General features: G+C 45.7%; 1 protein-coding gene across 2 annotated transcripts in view; it reads left to right on the forward strand.

Annotated features, from left to right (window-relative positions):
* Positions 1 to 4,412: 4,412 nt before the first annotated feature.
* The window catches only part of SAP30 (Sin3A associated protein 30), a 14,352-nt gene continuing 1,484 nt past the window's right edge, over positions 4,413 to 17,280 (forward strand). The window contains exons 1-3 of one of the 2 annotated variants that reach the window (XM_034771866.1): positions 4,413 to 5,402; positions 7,441 to 7,563; positions 14,792 to 14,890. In XM_034771866.1, coding sequence (XP_034627757.1) covers positions 5,082 to 5,402; positions 7,441 to 7,563; positions 14,792 to 14,890 — 543 coding nt within the window. In that variant the 5' untranslated portion in view covers positions 4,413 to 5,081. Of the gene's footprint in view, positions 5,403 to 5,899; positions 6,327 to 7,440; positions 7,564 to 14,791; positions 14,891 to 17,280 lie in introns of those variants that run through there. The other variant, XM_034771865.1, reaches the window with a different exon arrangement.

Raw genomic sequence — 17,280 nt, forward strand, 5'->3', positions numbered from 1 at the left:
AAGGAGGAAGGGAATGTGACGGCGCAGAAGGGATGGCACTTAATATTTTAAAACTACTTCAGCAAAAGTTAAGTGTTAGGTACTGAATGCCCTACATCAAAAGGGAATTCAGTCTATAAACTTACTTTTTTGTTTCAGAGCCCATTAAGACTAGACTACAGCTGACATTCCACTCAATGCTATCATGTCACTTACCACAGGTCACCATAGGACCCTGCTTTTTTTTTTTTTTTTTTTTTTAAGTATTTGGAGTGGGTTTAAAAAAATCAATTTTATAATCTTAATACTAGAAAATAAAACAAATGCAATAAATAATATATCCAAAAATAAACGTCTCTGATTTCCCTTCCTACCCTAACCACTCTCCAATAGGCTGGTTCCACCCTCCAGTAACATTCTGTGGCACCCTTAGGTGCAGCATAATGTATGAGTGGGCTTCCAAAGAATAAACTTTCCAGGACCTAAAAAGGGAAGATGTTAATCTTCAGTTGTTTAAAAGGGTATCCTGTCAGGTTAAAAATAATATATTTTTACAAAAACAAATTTCCTTGCCTGTGATAGCAGTATCATCTTAAGATTCAGCCCTGCAACTCACCTTGCCCCTGCTACCCTGCAGAACAACACTGAACTCAGAGGGGTGTGGTGCAGGTGCCGCAGTGTACCTGTGAGCAGTGAACTATCCAATCAGGCTCATCCAGTTCAGTCTTGTTTCTATTCAATTTCTATGCATTAGCAGATTGCTATAGTGTTTGATATGTACAATTTGCTAAGCATGTTTATTTTTAAAAAATTTCCACAGGGTTTTTTAAAATTACATGGAAATATTACTATTGGTCTCAAGTATTGCAAAAGATTATAATTTTATAAAATTTTAAACTTGGATCAACTTTTATCTAATGGAATCCCTCGACACTGTCTACGCTAAACTTTGAAATGTTTGAAAACCAAAGCCCTAATCCTGCAGCAAGCTTCACTGATTTATTTATTTAGCATTTGAGTATTCACAGAGCCAAGCAATAGCGTTCTTAGTGGCCAAGTAGAGCTCTTGGAAACCATCGTTGATTTTGGTTACTGGGCATTCCTCAACAATGTGTATCGTTTGATCTGCATCACAACTACAGCGTGGATTGTCTCAAAGACCCCAATGGTGCCGGTTGGCTGTACAAAGTCCTTGCCCAGTTTGGAATCAGTTAAGAAGGACCCATTGACGATATGGCAGGTCGAAGCTGGAAGATGAGCAGTAGGGTCTATGATGAGGAACTGATTGGTGGTTGGTGTTAAGTACCAGTTTTCCCACCACAGGGACTCTGCTGTCACATCCTTTCATGGCAGCTTCAACCACCATGGTGTTGCAATGAAAGACGTGTAGCTGGTGGGTTAAAAGGGTCATTGAACATACATTCTCAAGCAGCTCGCCAGCTGCAATCTCTCCTGATGTAAGGGGGAGCAATGTGCCTCAGAACTGGAAGTCATGGAAGATGAGTGGGTCAGAGAATTCCTGTGATAATGTGCATTGTTGAGTTGAGTTGCACATCAACAAGTTTGGTGTGTGTCAACTGACTCCATACTGGTGCACAGTACTCTGCTACTAAATACCAGATGGCAAGGGCTGAGGTCCTTAGTGTTGGAGCACCTGCTCCCCATAAAGAACCAGACAGTTTGCTGAGAAGGTTGTTGCATGTCTTGACCTTTGCAGCTCTCTTGCTCAGGTGGCTTCTGTATGACAGTATTTGGTTGAGGGTCATCGGTCAAGGGTAAGTGAGCTCCATGCAGGCTCATGAGTCCAGCCATATGGAGCTTACTGCTGGATTGGGACTCCAAGTTGAAATAATTTTAAACACTCTTACAGCTAAATCAGTTTCAGATATGGTTTGGCAATGAACATAGGCAAAACCATGCAGAGTAATAATGACTATGCTAGATTTGATTTTTCCACCATGTCTGAGAACACGTGTCAGAGAGTATTACCCCCACCCTCAACCACTGTTGAACGTGACTGAACCTCTCCATGCTCATGAAGCAACTGAGTTCAGCACCATGGCATACTGGCCACTTATTGTGGAACAGTGTCTAAAATGCAGGAAATTGCAATTAGTATCCCAAAATTTGCTAAGGGAGGATTCCTGGAACCCACCCTTATCCTTATTATCCTTATATGCTTGCTATCCTATACATTCCTTTTTTTTCCTTAATGAGGGGCTTTCTGTGCTCAAACTTCTTTACAAATGTAGCCTTTATTATCCCCATATTAAAGATGAGATAACTGAGGCACAGAAAAGCCCAAGTCCACAGAGTGGCAGAATATAGAATAAAGCCCAGGTCTTTTGACTCCCAGCCTTATATCAGCCCACTAGATTGACTAAACCAGCTTCCTAACTGTTTTCTATTAACTCTCCTTCAGTCTTTGACACATTCCTTCCATGTAATTGACATGTCTACAGGCCCAACTGAATTTCAGTTATTATGTGATTATTACAACAGTTTCAAATCCAGTCTAGGTGGGACCTTAACCATGTTCTGTAATACCAGGTTATCAGATTAAAATCCCATCTGCACGGCAGATTGGAATAGTTATAATCAGGTTCCCTGACTCAGAATTGTAGCTTACACAGGACCTGTCTCCTCAAATCACTCTCTGACCTCTCAATCACTCTACTTGTTTTGATTTGGTAACTATTGAATACTCTGTAATTAATACAACTGAATTAATGTTTCAATGACTAAACTCACACTTCTTTGCCTATGGTCAATATAAATCCCCATTTATCTGAGGGGAAAACTCATTACCATGGGCTGTGCAAACACATGAAGAAAAACAGTAGGTCAAAGTCTGGCCCTTCACTCTATCCCTCAGCCAGAGAAAACTGAACTATTAAATGCTTATATGTTAATTAACCTTTTTTTATGTACTTTTATAGTTTTGACATTAGATTTGTTTTGAACAAATGCTTTTACCCTTACTGCTCATTACCTCCATTTTAATTGTTCCTCCTTTTGAAGTCAGTCTTGAATTTTGACCTCTCCATCATGCTTGACAATACACTGAGCAGAAAATTTAATTTAATTGTAAGTTCTGTAAAGAGAAACTCTGTACTAATAGAAAAAACTGTTACTGCAATAGAAATGTTCCTACTAGTGGCAAGGGAGATCTAGGAAAATGACAGGCCAAGAAATGGACTAAGTTTGTTGTTGTTAAAGTCCCTTTTAATTATAAAAACTACATTGACCCTTATTCCTCAATTTCAATAGTGTTATCTAGTTGCTTTCCAAATTAAGCTATCAACAAGAGTAAGGACCAATCATTCTCTGTCAACACAGGCACAATCATAGGCTAAGTTTAGAGCTGTCAACCTGCTCTCATTTGAAGAAGTGACACTGCAATTTCCTGAGTTCTACCGCCACCGTCCAAACCAGACATATACTCCAGCCTTTATCCCCAGAGAACTGGGGCAAAACAAAACAAAAAGGAGAGCTAGGTCGGGGGAAAGGGTTTTGTAGAAAGAAGTTCTAAAAACCTTCCTGGAGCGACCCGCCGGTGAGATCTGTGCGCCACGACAGCACTAGAGAAAAACGCGCTGAGAAATGGAAATCGCGCTCTCAGGCTTGCAGTTGCTTTGTGCGCCGCTGACCTGGCACGCGAATGCGGTGTCGTTTGGGAGACAAAAGCTCTCCTGCCTTTTCTGGGGGTAACTACGAGCAGGGGCGCTGCAGGAGCAAGGGCTGTCTCACTCGAGCGAGCCCCTTTTCACACATCGGTGGAGCAGGGGAGCTAGTCACCGCGCGCACAGCAGGCAGCTCTGCAGCCCCGAGGCGCCCGCGTGCAAACATGGCCGTGGCTGGCCAGCGAAACGCCTTCGGCGCGGGGAGGGGAAGCGCAGCTCCCAAAGGACAGAGTTGCCTGTTGCTTGATGGTACCAAGCGGCAGCCGCCGTGGGGCGCAGGGAGTCATTTCCCCGCCTCTCACGCAAGGCCTCACTCATCCCACCACCACCCGGAATAACCGCCGCACACACAGCACCTCCGCCCGCCAGCGCAAACCACGAGACAGAGATGGGTCTGCTGCCGGGCTGGGCCGAGCCGAGCCGCTTTGGCAGCAGCGGCGCGTAGGGACCTTGTTCCGGACAGGGAACAGGGGGTTAGGCTCAGCCAGCGCCGCTGAGAAGGGGCTTTATGGGGGGAGGGCGCGAGCGGCTCGTATTTCAAATCTTAACGGCTGCTGCTCTGCCAGTTTTTGACTGAGGAAGCAGAGCAGTAGCAGGGCCCAGCGCTGCGCCACCTCCAGGGCTGACGAGGACTGAGGAGAGGACTCTCGCCTGTTCAGCGGAGAACGCAGTTACCAATCTTGCCCCGCCCCCATCAGATGGGGGGGGCAGCCTCATAAACGTCTACAGCGGCCCTCCAGGCCCACCGCAAGCCTTACTCGCGTGGTGCATTTGGGGAGCTGTAGTTTTTCAGCCCTCCCCGCCCTTGCCGACGCTGCAATGATAGAAACTACAGCTCCCATGAGCCCCCTGAGGGGGGAGCCCGCATGCGCATTGCGGAGCGGAGCCGCAGGCTGGGTGCTGCTGTTGTTACATAGGAAACAGCTGAAAAGTCCCCACATGACAGTGGGGGAAGGAGGAAGCGGGGTGACCCGGGGGATGGACGTGGCTTTTACAGAGTGAGGCGCTTGGCCGCCGCAGGGAGTCCCCCAGCAGCCTCGGGCCCCGACTCGAGTGGAGGGGGGCCGAGCGGAGATCTCGCTGTGCCCCTTGAAGGAGCCCTTGTTTGCCCTTGGGGGAGGGGTTGTGCCCCCTGTTGCGGGGGCTCTGTCTGCCGGGAGCCAGGGGGACGGAGGTGACCCTCAAGGGGAGGATCGTGCCCCCTGCAGGGGACGCTGCCTCTCTCAGGGGCGGCTGCTGATGGGGCAGGTTTAAATCCCTCCCTTGCAGCCAAGCGCACAGACAGCGGGGAAGTTTGATTCAGTCCGGGCGGCAGGGACGGATCCTGCTCCTCTGCCGGACAAAGGGGCGGCGCAGGCGGGTGAGGAGCCCGGGCGGGTCGGTGGCTTCCTCTGTTGGGATCGGGACACTGCTGGGGCAATGAACGGGTTCGCCCCCGAAGAGGTGACCCAGAGAGGGGGGGATGCTGTCGCCGCCACCGTCGTTGCTGCTGTTGTGGCCAATGCAGCCGCCACCGTGGAGGTGCCGGCGCCGGGGTTAGGTCCTGGCGCTGCCGCAGGTGCCGCCGCCGCCGCCGGTTCCGCAGGGCCCCCCGGTGGTGCTGGCCCTGGGGCTGGGCAGCTGTGCTGCCTGCGAGAGGAAGGTGAGAGGTGCAGCCGAGCCGCCGGTAACGCCAGCTTCAGCAAGAGGATCCAGAAGAGCATCTCACAGAAGAAGGTGAAGATCGAGCTGGACAAGAGCGTAAGTGACGGGAAACCCCCTCCCCAAGTCCGCTGCCGCTGCGCGCCTCTGGGGCAGAGGGAGGGTGCCCGGGGCCGGGCGTAAGGGGCAGTCGGGGCCGGCCGGTGAGTGAGTCCCCTCTCTTCCTGCAGTGCGCTCATCGTGGCAGGCGATCACGGCTACTCCTGCGGGGTCACCGGCCCCGAGCGCCCCCAAGGCAAGGAGATCCGCGGCTGGTGGGAGCCCTCCCGTGTGGGGGTATCGGGGAAGCGCCTTGGGGCTTCTGTTATCGCTATTGACGGGACAATGTGTCTGAGGCGCCGCGTTGCAGCTCTCCGCGCAGGGCGCACTGCACAATAGCTCACCCCCACTCCGGAGCCCTACTCCAGCCTCAAGAGTCACCCCCACAAAGGCTTAAACTACTTCCCCCTTCCGCGCCGCAGCGAGTGTGAGACTTCTGTGTTAAACGGTGTTGGGCTTTGCCCTTGGTACGGTCGGCTGACGCTGGAAGAGTGAGTGAAGCTTAAACTGCTTCTGCTCAGTGTAATGGGGGAGGAGGGGAAAGAGACTCCTGCTTTTTCTTCCTCTTCCCTTCTTCTCCCTCCGGAAAAGTCAGGCTGGTATTCCAGAGGGAAGCTGTTTGTCCGGCTGCCCCCCTACTGCAGGAGAAGCTGGGGGCTGCACGTCCCCCCCCGCCGCCCTTCCAGAGCAGGGACTCTGCACATTTGTGTGGCTGACTCTAGTGAGGGCAGCACACTTGGCCGTTCCGCCGCGTGTTGTAATGCTGCGCGTCTCTCTTTGCCACCGTGTCTTCCGCTTGGCAGCCATCAGGCTCTTCGTAGTGCTCCTCTGTACGAGAAATCGCCACAAGCTTGTGTCACTGTGCGCAGGCAGGACAAGCCCCCGTCTCCCTTCCCCAGTCTGCTGAGAAAGAAACACCCTTTGGTAACAGATAGATTTCTAAGATTCGGAGCAGTGTTAATCTGCAGAGCAAATGTCTGCCGGCTTCCTTCCCTAATGAATACTGAAATGCACGAGTATTTGAAAAGGCGATTTATTTTTACTTGACACAGCAGAAGTGTTAAGAGATGCTGGCCCAAAAAGGGGCTTCTAATATGCTTGTTACAGTTACCACCCTCAAGAGATTGTGTAAACTCATGGGAAAAATGGGTTTGGGAAAAATGGTTGCTAATTTGTATTTGTGCTTCTGTTGGCGGTTAGGAGCTTTCTCTTTGAATCATGGTTTATGAGAGAGCTCTTGTGAAGTAAACTTAAGCGAACTCTAAATGGGCAAAGAAAGCTCTTTTGTATTAACAAAAGGAAAAGCTTAGGACTCCAATGTTTCGGTTTATATATATGTAAAGAAATTTCATTTAGGCCTCCAATTTGTTTTTATCATCCCAAATTTAACTTTCTGAGTGCTTGATTCCCACCCCCACAGCTCCAGTTGAAGCCAGTGGGAGCTACTGGTGCACATTAGCCCTATGTGTATGTATATATTTCCTCTATAAAAGAACTTCTTGCCCGATTTTTTCAAGTATTTAGGCACTTAACCTCAAAATGAGCTAATTCCTAGAAAAAGGAAATTAAAAAAAAAATAGATGTTTAAGTCCTTTATTTACAATGACTTTTCATGGACGGTGGAAGTAAAACTAAGGAAAGTGAGACTGCTGAAATCTTGCTTTTTTGTCCATTTAACAGAACTGCAAAGTAATTTTCATACCCCATTCCCTGCATTCTGATGAGTAATGTCAGAGGGCTGTACTTGGCTCTCTCTACAGCCTGTTAATACCAATTTTGAATTGACTCACTGCAGCAGTACAGTGATACAAGGAGTTTTCTAGGCCAAATGGGATGCAGTAAGTTATAGCATACCAAATTTTATCTTGTGGGTTCTGGTAGAAGCAGAATTCTTAAACTCTAGTTAATGTCACCAGAACCTCTTGATGGATATATTTCATGGTAAATTACTGCAACGTGTAATTTGCATTATCTTGTATTTCCTGGATGTTAGACTAGTGTGGAATTGTGTTTAAAACATACATTGCTACTTTTTTAGGCAAGACATCTTTATATTTGTGACTTCCACAAAAACTTAATTCAGAGTGTGCGAAACAGAAGAAAGAGAAAAGGCAGTGATGATGATGGTGACTCACCAGTGCAAGACATCGACACTCCAGAGGTAGCTGAATAGTTGTCCTGGCTATTTTCATGTAAAGCTTGTTCTTGATTGCTACCAAGTCTGTGTTAATGCAATTTTTTCCAATGTTAATTTGTTCAAGGGGCGGGAGAGAGCTCCTGTTTCACGCACTTCATTAATATTTATGTAATATGTTAATATTTCTGTATTAGTTGTAATATAATTATATATTCTAAGATATTAAAATATATAATCTAATTGATAGATATGTTTTCATTTTGTTTTACACACAGTATTTTTCCCAGAAAGGAAAGTTGGAATTATATCTATACCAATTTTAACTTTGATAAAGATTTCTCCTTCATGACATTTTCTCCACAGATTCCCAGTGTAGGAGCCATGTGCTTAGCCATGCAGTAGCAGAACTATTTTTGAGTAGGAATTGGCAGTTAGAGGGCATACTTAATTCCCATGATTTCTAACATTGCAGGAGATGGCAGATTAATGTAGGAAAATGGAGTTTAAAAGGCATTCATCTTGACTTGCTATGTTCTTCATTTAATAGATTCACAGATTCTAGGGCTGGAAGGGACCTCTAGAGGTCATCGAGTTCAGTCCCCTGCCCTCATGGCAGGATCAAATACTGTCTAGACCATCCCTGATAGACATTTATCTAACCTATTCTTAAATATCTCCAGAGATGGAGATTCCACAACCTCCCTAGGCAATTTATTCCAGTGTTTAGCCACCCTGACAGTTAGGAACTTTTTCTTAATGTCCAACCTAAACCCCCCTTGCTGCCGTTTAAGTCCATTGCATCTTGCTCTATCCTTAGAGGCTAAAATGAACAAGTTTTCTCCCTTCTGTGTATGACACCCTTTTAGATACCTGAAAACTGCTATCATATCCCCTCTCAGTCTTCTCTTTTCCAAACTAAACAAACCCAATTCTTTCAGCCTTCCTTCATAGGTCATGTTCTCTAGACCTTTAATCATTCTTGTTGCTCTTCTCTGGACCCTCCCCAATTTCTCCACCTCTTTCTTGAAATGCGGTGCCCAGAACTGGACACAATACTCCAATTGAGGCCTAACGCAGAGTAGAGTGGAAGAATGACTTCTCGTGTCTTGCTCACAACACACCTGTTAATGCATCCCAGAATCATGTTTGCTTTTTTTGCAACAGCATCACACTGTCGACTCGTATTTAGCTTGTGGTCCACTATAACCCCTAGATCCCTTTCTGCCGTACTCCTTCCTAGACAGTCTCTTCCCCTTCTGTATGTGTGAAACTGATTGTTCCTTCCTAAGTGGAGCACTTTGCATTTCTCTTTATTAAACTTCATCTTGTTTACCTCAGACCATTTCTCCAACTTGTCCAGATCATTTTGAATTATGACCCTATTCTCCAAAGCAGTTGCAATCCCTCCCAGTTTGGTATCATCTGCAAACTTAATAAGCGTACTTTCTATGCCAATATCTAAGTCGTTGATGAAGTTACTGAACAGAGCCGGTCCCAGAACAGACCCCTGCAGAACCCCACTTGTTATACCTTTCCAGCAGGATTGGGAACCATTAATAACTACTCTGAGTATGGTTATCCAGCCCGTTATGCACCCACCTTATAGTAGCCCAATCTAAGTTATATTTGCCTAGTTTATTGACAAGAATATCATGTGAGACCACATCAAATGCCTTACTAAAGTCTAGTCAGGGGTCTCAAACTCGAATCACCAGGAGGGCCACATGAGGACTCGTACGTTGGCCCGAGGGCTGCATCACCCGCCTCCCGCTGTCCCTGGCCCTGCCCCCCCATTCCACCCCTGCCCCTGCCTGCGGGGTGCAGCAGGGGGCTCAGGGCAGGGGGTTGGGGTGCAGGAGGGGCATGGGGTGTGGTGGGGCCTCAGGGCAGGGTGTTGGGGTGCAGGAGGGAGTGCGGGGTGTGGCAGGAGGTTGGGGTGCAGGCAGGAGGCTCAGGGCAGGGAGTTGTGGTGCAGGAGGGGTTTGGGTTCTGGCCCGGCGCCGGTTACCTGGAGCGGCTCTGGGGTGGCAGGGGCGCGCATCGGGGCCAGGGTAGGCTCCCTGCTGGCCCCAGCCCCGTGCCACTCCGCTCCGGGAAGAGGCGGGCACCGTGTCCCTGCGGCCCAGAGGGGAGGGGGAGCAGAGAGCTCCCTGCACTGCTCTTGCCTACAGGTACCTCCCCCGAAGCTCCCATTGGCCGCGGTTCCCCGTTCCCGGCCAATGGGAGTTTCAGGGGAGGTAACCACAGGCAACAGCAGTTCACGAAGCTCTCTGCGCCCCCTCTCCCCAGGGCCACAGGGACGCTTCCCGGAGCAGCGCGGGGCCCTCAACACCATGGGGTTGGCAAATCCGCAGGCCGGATTCAAAGCCCTGAGGGGCCGGATCCGGCCCGGGGTGGGCAGTGGGGAGCTGGCAGGCCGCAGGGAAGAACCCTGCGGGCCGTGTGTTTGAGACCCCTGGTCTAGGTATACCACATCCACCGCTTCTCCCTTATCCACAAGACTTGTTATCCTATCAAAGAAAGCTATCAGATTGGTTTGACATGATTTGTTCTTTACAAATCCATGCTGGATATTCCCTATCACCTTACCACCTTCCAAGTGTTTGCAGATTATTTCTTTAATTACTTGCTCCATTATCTTCCCTGGCACAGAAGTTAAACTAACTGGTCTGTACTTTCCTGGGTTGTTTTTATTTCCCTTTTTATAGATGGGTACTATATTTGCCCTTTTCCAGTTTTCTGGAATCTCTCCTGTCTCCCATAATTTTCCAAAGATAATAGCTAGAGGCTCAGATACCTCCTCTATTAGATCCTTGAGTATTCTAGGATGCATTTCATCAGGCCCTGGTGACTTGCAGCCATCTAACTTTTCTAAGTGATTTTTAACTTGTTCTTTTTTTATTTTATCTTCCAAACCTAACCGCTTTCCATTAGCATTCACTATGTTAGGCATTCCTTCAGACTTCTCGGTGAAGACCGAAACAAAGACGTCATTAAGCATCTCTGCCATTTCCAAGTTTCCTGTTACTGTTTCTCCCTCCTCACTGAGCAGTGGGCCTACCCTGCCCTTGATCTTCTTCTTGCTTCTAATGTATTGATAAAAAGTCATCTTGTTTCCCTTTATTCCTGTAGCTAGTTTGAGCTAATTTTGTGCCTTTGCCTTTCTAATCTTGCCCCTGCATTCCTGTGTTGTTTGCCTATATTCATCCTTTGTAATTTGTCCAAGTTTCCATTTTTTATATGACTCCTTTTTATTTTTTTAGATCATGCAAGATCTTGTGGTTAAGCCAAGCTGGTCTTTTGCCACATTTTCTTTCTTTCCTACCCAGCGGAATAGCTTGCTTTTGGGCCCTTAATAGTATCCCTTTGAAATACTGCCAACTCTCCTCAGTTGTTTTTCCTTGATTCCCATGGGACCTTACCTATCAGCTCTCTGAGCTTACCAGAATCTGCCTTCCTGAAATCCGTTGTCTCTATTTTCCTGTACTCCCTTCTACTCTTCCTTAGAATTGTGAACTCTATGATTTCATGATCACTTTCATCCAAGCTGCCTTCCACTTTCAAATTCTCAATGAGTTCCTCCCTGTTTGTTAAAATCAAATCTGGAACAGCTTCCCGCAGTAGCTTTTTCAACCTTCTGAAATAAAAAGTTTTCTGCAATGCAGTCCAAGAACCAGGGCTGGCTCCAGCATTTCTGCCACCCCAAGCAAAAAAAAAAGAAGCCGCGATCGGCGGCAGCAGTTCAGCAGCAGGTCCTTCGCTCCTAGAGGGAGTGAGGGACCTGCCGCCCCCGAATTGCCGCAGGTGCCGCCCTCTCCCTTGGCCGCCCCAAGCACCTGCTTGTTAAGCTGGTGCCTAGAGCCAGCCCTACCAAGAACTTATTGGATAGTCTGTGCTCTGCTGTGTTATTATCCCAACATATACACCTCTACCTCGATATAATGCGACCCGATATAACACAAATTCGGCTATAATGCGGTAAAGCAATGCTCCGGGGGGGCGGGGCTGCGCACTCCGGTGGATCAAAGCAAGTTCAATATAACGCGGTTTCACCTATAACACGGTAAGATTTTTTTGGCTCCCAAGGACAGCTTTATATTGAGGTAGAGGTGTATCTGGATAGTTGAAGTCCCCCATCACCACCAAATCTTGAGCTTTGGATGATTTTGTTAGTTGTTTAAAAAAAGCCTCATCCACCTCTTCCACCTGGTTAGGTGGCCTGTAGTAGACTCCTAGCATGGCATCACCCTTGTTTTTTACCCCTTTTAGCCTAACCCAGAGACTTTCAACTTCCATCTCCTAGGTCCATCACCACCTCAGTCCAAGTGTGTACATTATTAATATATAAGGCAACACCTCCTCCCTTTTTCCCCCGTCTATCCTTCAGATGGGCATTACCTGGGAAAGTGCACTCAGCTGGAGCCCTGTGAGACTTTCTCCAAAAGGCCCCCAAAAGCACTTTTAAGACCCTGCTTCAGAACTTGCTCCTTCAAGTGTTGTTGGCAATCCATATGTCCTGAGGGGGTATGTCTACACTGCAATTAAACCCCTGTGGCTGGCCCTGACTTAAACAGTGCTGTTTAATTGCAGTGTAGACATTCGGGCTCAGGGGAGAATCCCAGAGCCCAGGTTCCAGATCGGACCCCAACATCTGTACTGCAATTAAACAGCCCATAACACGAGCCCCGCAAGCCCAAGTCAGCTGACATGGTTCAGCTGCAGGTGTTTAATAGCAGTGTAGACATACCCAAAGTGTCTTCAGGCATTAGTAGTATGGCAAAGATCTTAGACTGAAAGAGGGCAGCTCCCTTTTGTCGTTTTTGCTGAGTCCTGTTTCTCTTCTTTGTAAGATCCATTAATCAGTTAATAGAAAATTTTATCTAAAATTGCCTTTTCATCCACACTCCTGCATCGCATAGATGACTCCACAGTGCTCATGGAACCATAGAATTGATATACTCAGAAACTGATTTTTTTTGTTTTCCTGTGGAGTCTGCAGTTCTTGATGCAACTGATCTTGTGCTATGGATTTCTCTGGATCATAAAAAGCAAGTCCCTTGCCACACTGCTGCAGCTGCACTTCCAGAAGAAGTCTAGGTCAGGAACACATCTGAAGAGCCTCAGTTGTCAACTCTTGACAACACCAGAGTTTCTTACCCAGGTTTTCCTCATATGGGTATCATGCATCTTAGATGTGTGTGGCTGTACGTTCTTCCACTTGTTACATCAGTGGTCTCTTGAATACGAAATCAAGGGTCCTCCTAGAATGCCTTGGCCTCCACCTGAGTTCTCAGGACCAGTAGTTCTTTGTAGTGGCTTCTGCACATTTTCACTGATGGAAAAGGTATCCCCAGCACTGCTAGCTTCTGGAACCTTGTGGAAAGCTTAATCTGCCTTTCTACTCAGGTGGAGTAAAGGCTTCTCAAATCAAATACTGGTTTGGGGAATGGGACTCCCCTAGACAAATCAGATATAACTAGGGCCCTACCAAATTCATGATCCATTTTGGTTAGTTTCACAGTCATAAGATTTTAAAAATGGTAAATTTCATTATTTCAGATATTTAAATCTGAAATTTCATGGTGTTGTAATTGTAAGGGTCCTGATCCAAAAAGGAGTTGTGGGGGAGTCGCAAGGTTATTGGGGGGGCGGAGGGGTTGGGGTACTACTGCCCTTACTTCTGCACTGCTGCTGGCAGCAACTGCCTTCAGAACTGGGCAGCTGGAGAGCGGCGGCTTCTGGCCGGGAGCCCAGCTCTGAAGGCAGAGCCACCGCCAGTAGCAGTGCAGAAGTAAGGATAGCATGGTACGGTATTGCGCTGCTGCCTGCAGAGCTGGGCGTTCGGCCAAGTAAGGGTGGCAATACTGCAACCCCCCCCCCCACAAATAACTTTGCAACCCTCCTGCAACTCTCTTTTGGGTCAGGACCCCCAATTTGAGAAACGCTGGTCTCATCTGTGAAATCTGTATAGTATAGGGTAAAAGCACACAAAAGACCATATTTCATGGGCTGTGACATGTTTTTCATGGCCGTGAATTTGGTAGGGCCCTAGATATAACACATAGGCATCTGATTCTGGGAAGACGGGGCAAATGACACACCTCTTCACCATTCTTTGGTTATGGAGGAGCTGTGAGGCTGGCACCATTCTAAGCTTGGCCAGTTTCCAAGTGTGCAAGAGCTCGCCTACTTAGCCTAAAAACTATCATTAAGGTTGCTTCATAGTATTAAGTTAATCACTTCAAAGCTCTCATGACATCAAGATGTTGGTTTTGGAAGGGCAGTGTTGCAATCATTTTCACTTAGTTTGACTGAGAAGACCTGCTATCTTCTCAGGGAGGTTACTGCTACTTAATCTCCTACAGTGGGGCTGTGTGGTGATCAAGTCAGAAAAGAGAAAAAAGGGGTTTCTTAATAGTAATGTTTGTTCTCTAGGTGGTGCCCTCTAAATAGATCTTCTGGGAATAGAGAAACTGAGGGAGCACTGGGCCGAGGTGTGGGTATTTATATCCATGGCCTATGAAATGTAGGACTTAAGGAGATGCTAACTCCTGATGGACAATAATTCTGTGGGACTCTGGCCATGCACATAACTACTACATTGTGGCTCTGTAGAGGCAATATATTCATAGATCATGAACAACTGTTCTCTTCTGCCACTCCAAACTAAAGAAACTTATAGCATGCTAGTTTTTTTCAGTCTCCTATTGCACAGATGTTATGGCACAGCTGTACTATTTCTTGTACATCGTGTCTGCAAAGTTTTGACTAATGAAATACTACTATAAGGCATCCTGTGAGCACAGTTCTTGACCTTGCATTAATGATTGACTAGTATTATGCCTTTGCTTGGTCATATTAAAGTCAAACTATGAATGAAAAAATGAAACTGAGCTGAGCCCACAAATTAGTGCCAAATACAACTCTCCACACCTAAGAGGGAGAAAAGGTGTGGACATTCAGCAAAGAAATAAGCCTTAACTCTACTTTTAAGTGTCTTTGGGGGAGAGGAGGGAAGATGAGTTCAAAACATTATTCTATGCTGAATGCCTACTAAAGGCTGGCTGGGTCAGCAGGATGATATTTAGCATATGCATATCCCAGAAGTGGAGAAACTAGGCTTCTGCCTTCAACTTAATTTCCATACTTGTTTATTACTTCACCTTTTAAATCATAAGTACATTACAATTAATAACAAATTAATCCTCTCTTTAGCCCAGCTAACTTTAATGATATTCTTCTTCCTTTCTAGGTTGACTTATATCAGTTACAAGTAAACACACTTCGAAGGTACAAAAGACACTTCAAGTTACAGACCAGACCAGGACTTAACAAAGCACAGCTTGTTGAAGTACGTATGAATGTCTGTTCAGTAGCAGACAATGTAATTTACTATTACTTGTGGCTCTGGAAAATGTGATCCTTACCAACGTATTAGCATGAGTAGCATATTCTTGTCTTTAGTCAACTATAAAAGTTATCTATAATTGCCATAGTTAATATACCACTGCATTATAATCAGATTGTATCCTGCGCCACAAACTCTTCTCTTTGCATAAAGAGAACATGTGGATTGGATTGGAAAATAAAATGAAGTTATTTATCTAGTTTCCCCTCAATTATCTGGTCTTTCTGTCCCCAACTCCTGAGCCAAGAGCACTCAGTTAAGAAAGAAAATCAAAAGTAAAAGCTCAGGTTAAAGGAAGGAAGTCAGGTTTAGAAGTATGTACTCGGAAAGAATCCTGAAGTAGTTTATAGAATTGCAACACTGCTATTCAGAAACATGTAGTTTAAGACAAACAATTGGCCTAAATCTACACTCAGTTACATCACTGCAAAACTATAGGCTTCAATGACACTGCACCTTTGCAGCTAAAGGCAGAATTAAGTCTTTTATTTTTGCAGTAAAGTTCTAGTATAGTTTAAAAGTACAATTAATAGAAATATGGGCACAAGTAATAGTAACTTAATGTGAAATCTAGGCATCCGATTTCATGTCTCTTCTTGTAAGTGTGGAAACTTGCAAAACTAAGAGCCACAAAAATACAGAAGTATCTGTAAGTACAACAGAATGCTAGCATGTTTGCAAATTTCGGTCTTCTGAAAATATAATTTACTTGGTAAAAGATCAGTATTCTAGTCAAAACAAATCATTTAAAATGTGGCAAAGCTTTTACTTTTAAAAAAAATGGACTCCATTTTGCATTGCAAACACACAGATCTGGAATGCTATCTGAATCTTCATTGTGTTGTGTCTAGTTTTATGAAATGTTATGGTGAATTGCATTTGTGTGTAGGCATTTTGTAGATCTTTCCACCAATCAGTGTGGATTAAAGCCAAAATTCTTAAATGTATGCAAGAGGCTGGTCTGTAAAAGAACAGTATGTTGCCAACATTTTTGCAACTGCAAATATGAGTTTAAAATCAGCACTGTATATTCTCTTTGTATGCAACTTCAGACAAAGTATGAGCACTTATTAAATTGGAAGAAATGTGAGTTGAAAGAACTGATTTAGTTGCATATCATAAAATACTTTATAACAGGAAGAATAAAACTATAAGCTACTATAAAACTCTGGCTAGTCTACAACCAACTTGTACTGTTCTGTATTGCCAGACTTCTGGGAAGAACAGTGCGGGCTAAAACTAGCTTTTGTTGCTTCTCCAGTGGCCATGAAGTGCCAGATTCAGTGTTTTAGAACCACCTTCTTTCCAGAGGTGTCATCTGTGATTTCCCCAGCTGATCACCATTTATAGCAAACTTAGTTCTTGGGAATGATGCCAGGAAATTCTGAGCATGTTCATTGAGTCCCCAGATGTCCTAATGCAGTATGGATGCTTTAGTCAGTCAGCTAGAATTGAACTTTAAAGGTACACTGTCACTTAAACATCACCTCTCTAAATGATTAATTTACTGTCTTCACAAGTAACTGTTAAGATTACTGTAAGTAAAAGATTAAGAGGCATTTTTTTGGTTTACTTTGTGCCTTTGACTAAACTTTGTGTAGTCATTTTCTCCTCCTCCTCCCCGGCATGTATAGGCATTTTTCACAGCAACAAGGGAGAGAGTGATATTACAAATCCACAGTAACTGGCAGGGGGAATTGTTTCTACCACTGCTCCATTCTTAGATACATCTTGTAACCAACAGTCTTAAATTCATAAAGGGTAAAAAAAAAAAAAAATATTCAAAAGCAATTAAATGAGGTAGGAGCCTTTTTTGAAAAATTTGACCAGTTTAAATGGCTGTGACCAAAGCTGAACTTCACCCTTGCTGACTGCTCAGTTATTACGTCTTCCTCTTTATAATCAGGTTAAAAAACCCATGGACAAGCTCATTAACCCCTCCAAAAATGATCAAGTGCAGGACCCTTCCAATATAATAATGATCCTGGATTTCCCATTTCTACTATTATATTCTACACTCAAGCACTATACACACTCCCGAGTACCTTTTGTGGACTCTTACCTCTCTTCTGAAAGGTCAGCTTTGTGTAGCTGAGAAAGCCATGGATTTCGCTGGATTGGGTCAATCTGCTGCAATTCATACTTTAGAGCAGGCCTGCACAACTCGTAAAGCGGCGAGGGCCATATTACTCCGAAGAAAATAGCTGAGGGCTGAAACCCCCCGGCCATGCTGAAACAGGCCCCCCTCCCCTCCCAGCGCCACCCAGCCCCGCCGAACCCCGTCCCCCCCAGCCCTGACCCCTAGCTCCGAGCCCAGTCCCTCTGAGCTAAGC

Source organism: Trachemys scripta, chromosome 5 (genome assembly GCF_013100865.1).
Source record: "Trachemys scripta elegans isolate TJP31775 chromosome 5, CAS_Tse_1.0, whole genome shotgun sequence".
Taxonomy (NCBI): domain Eukaryota; kingdom Metazoa; phylum Chordata; order Testudines; family Emydidae; genus Trachemys; species Trachemys scripta.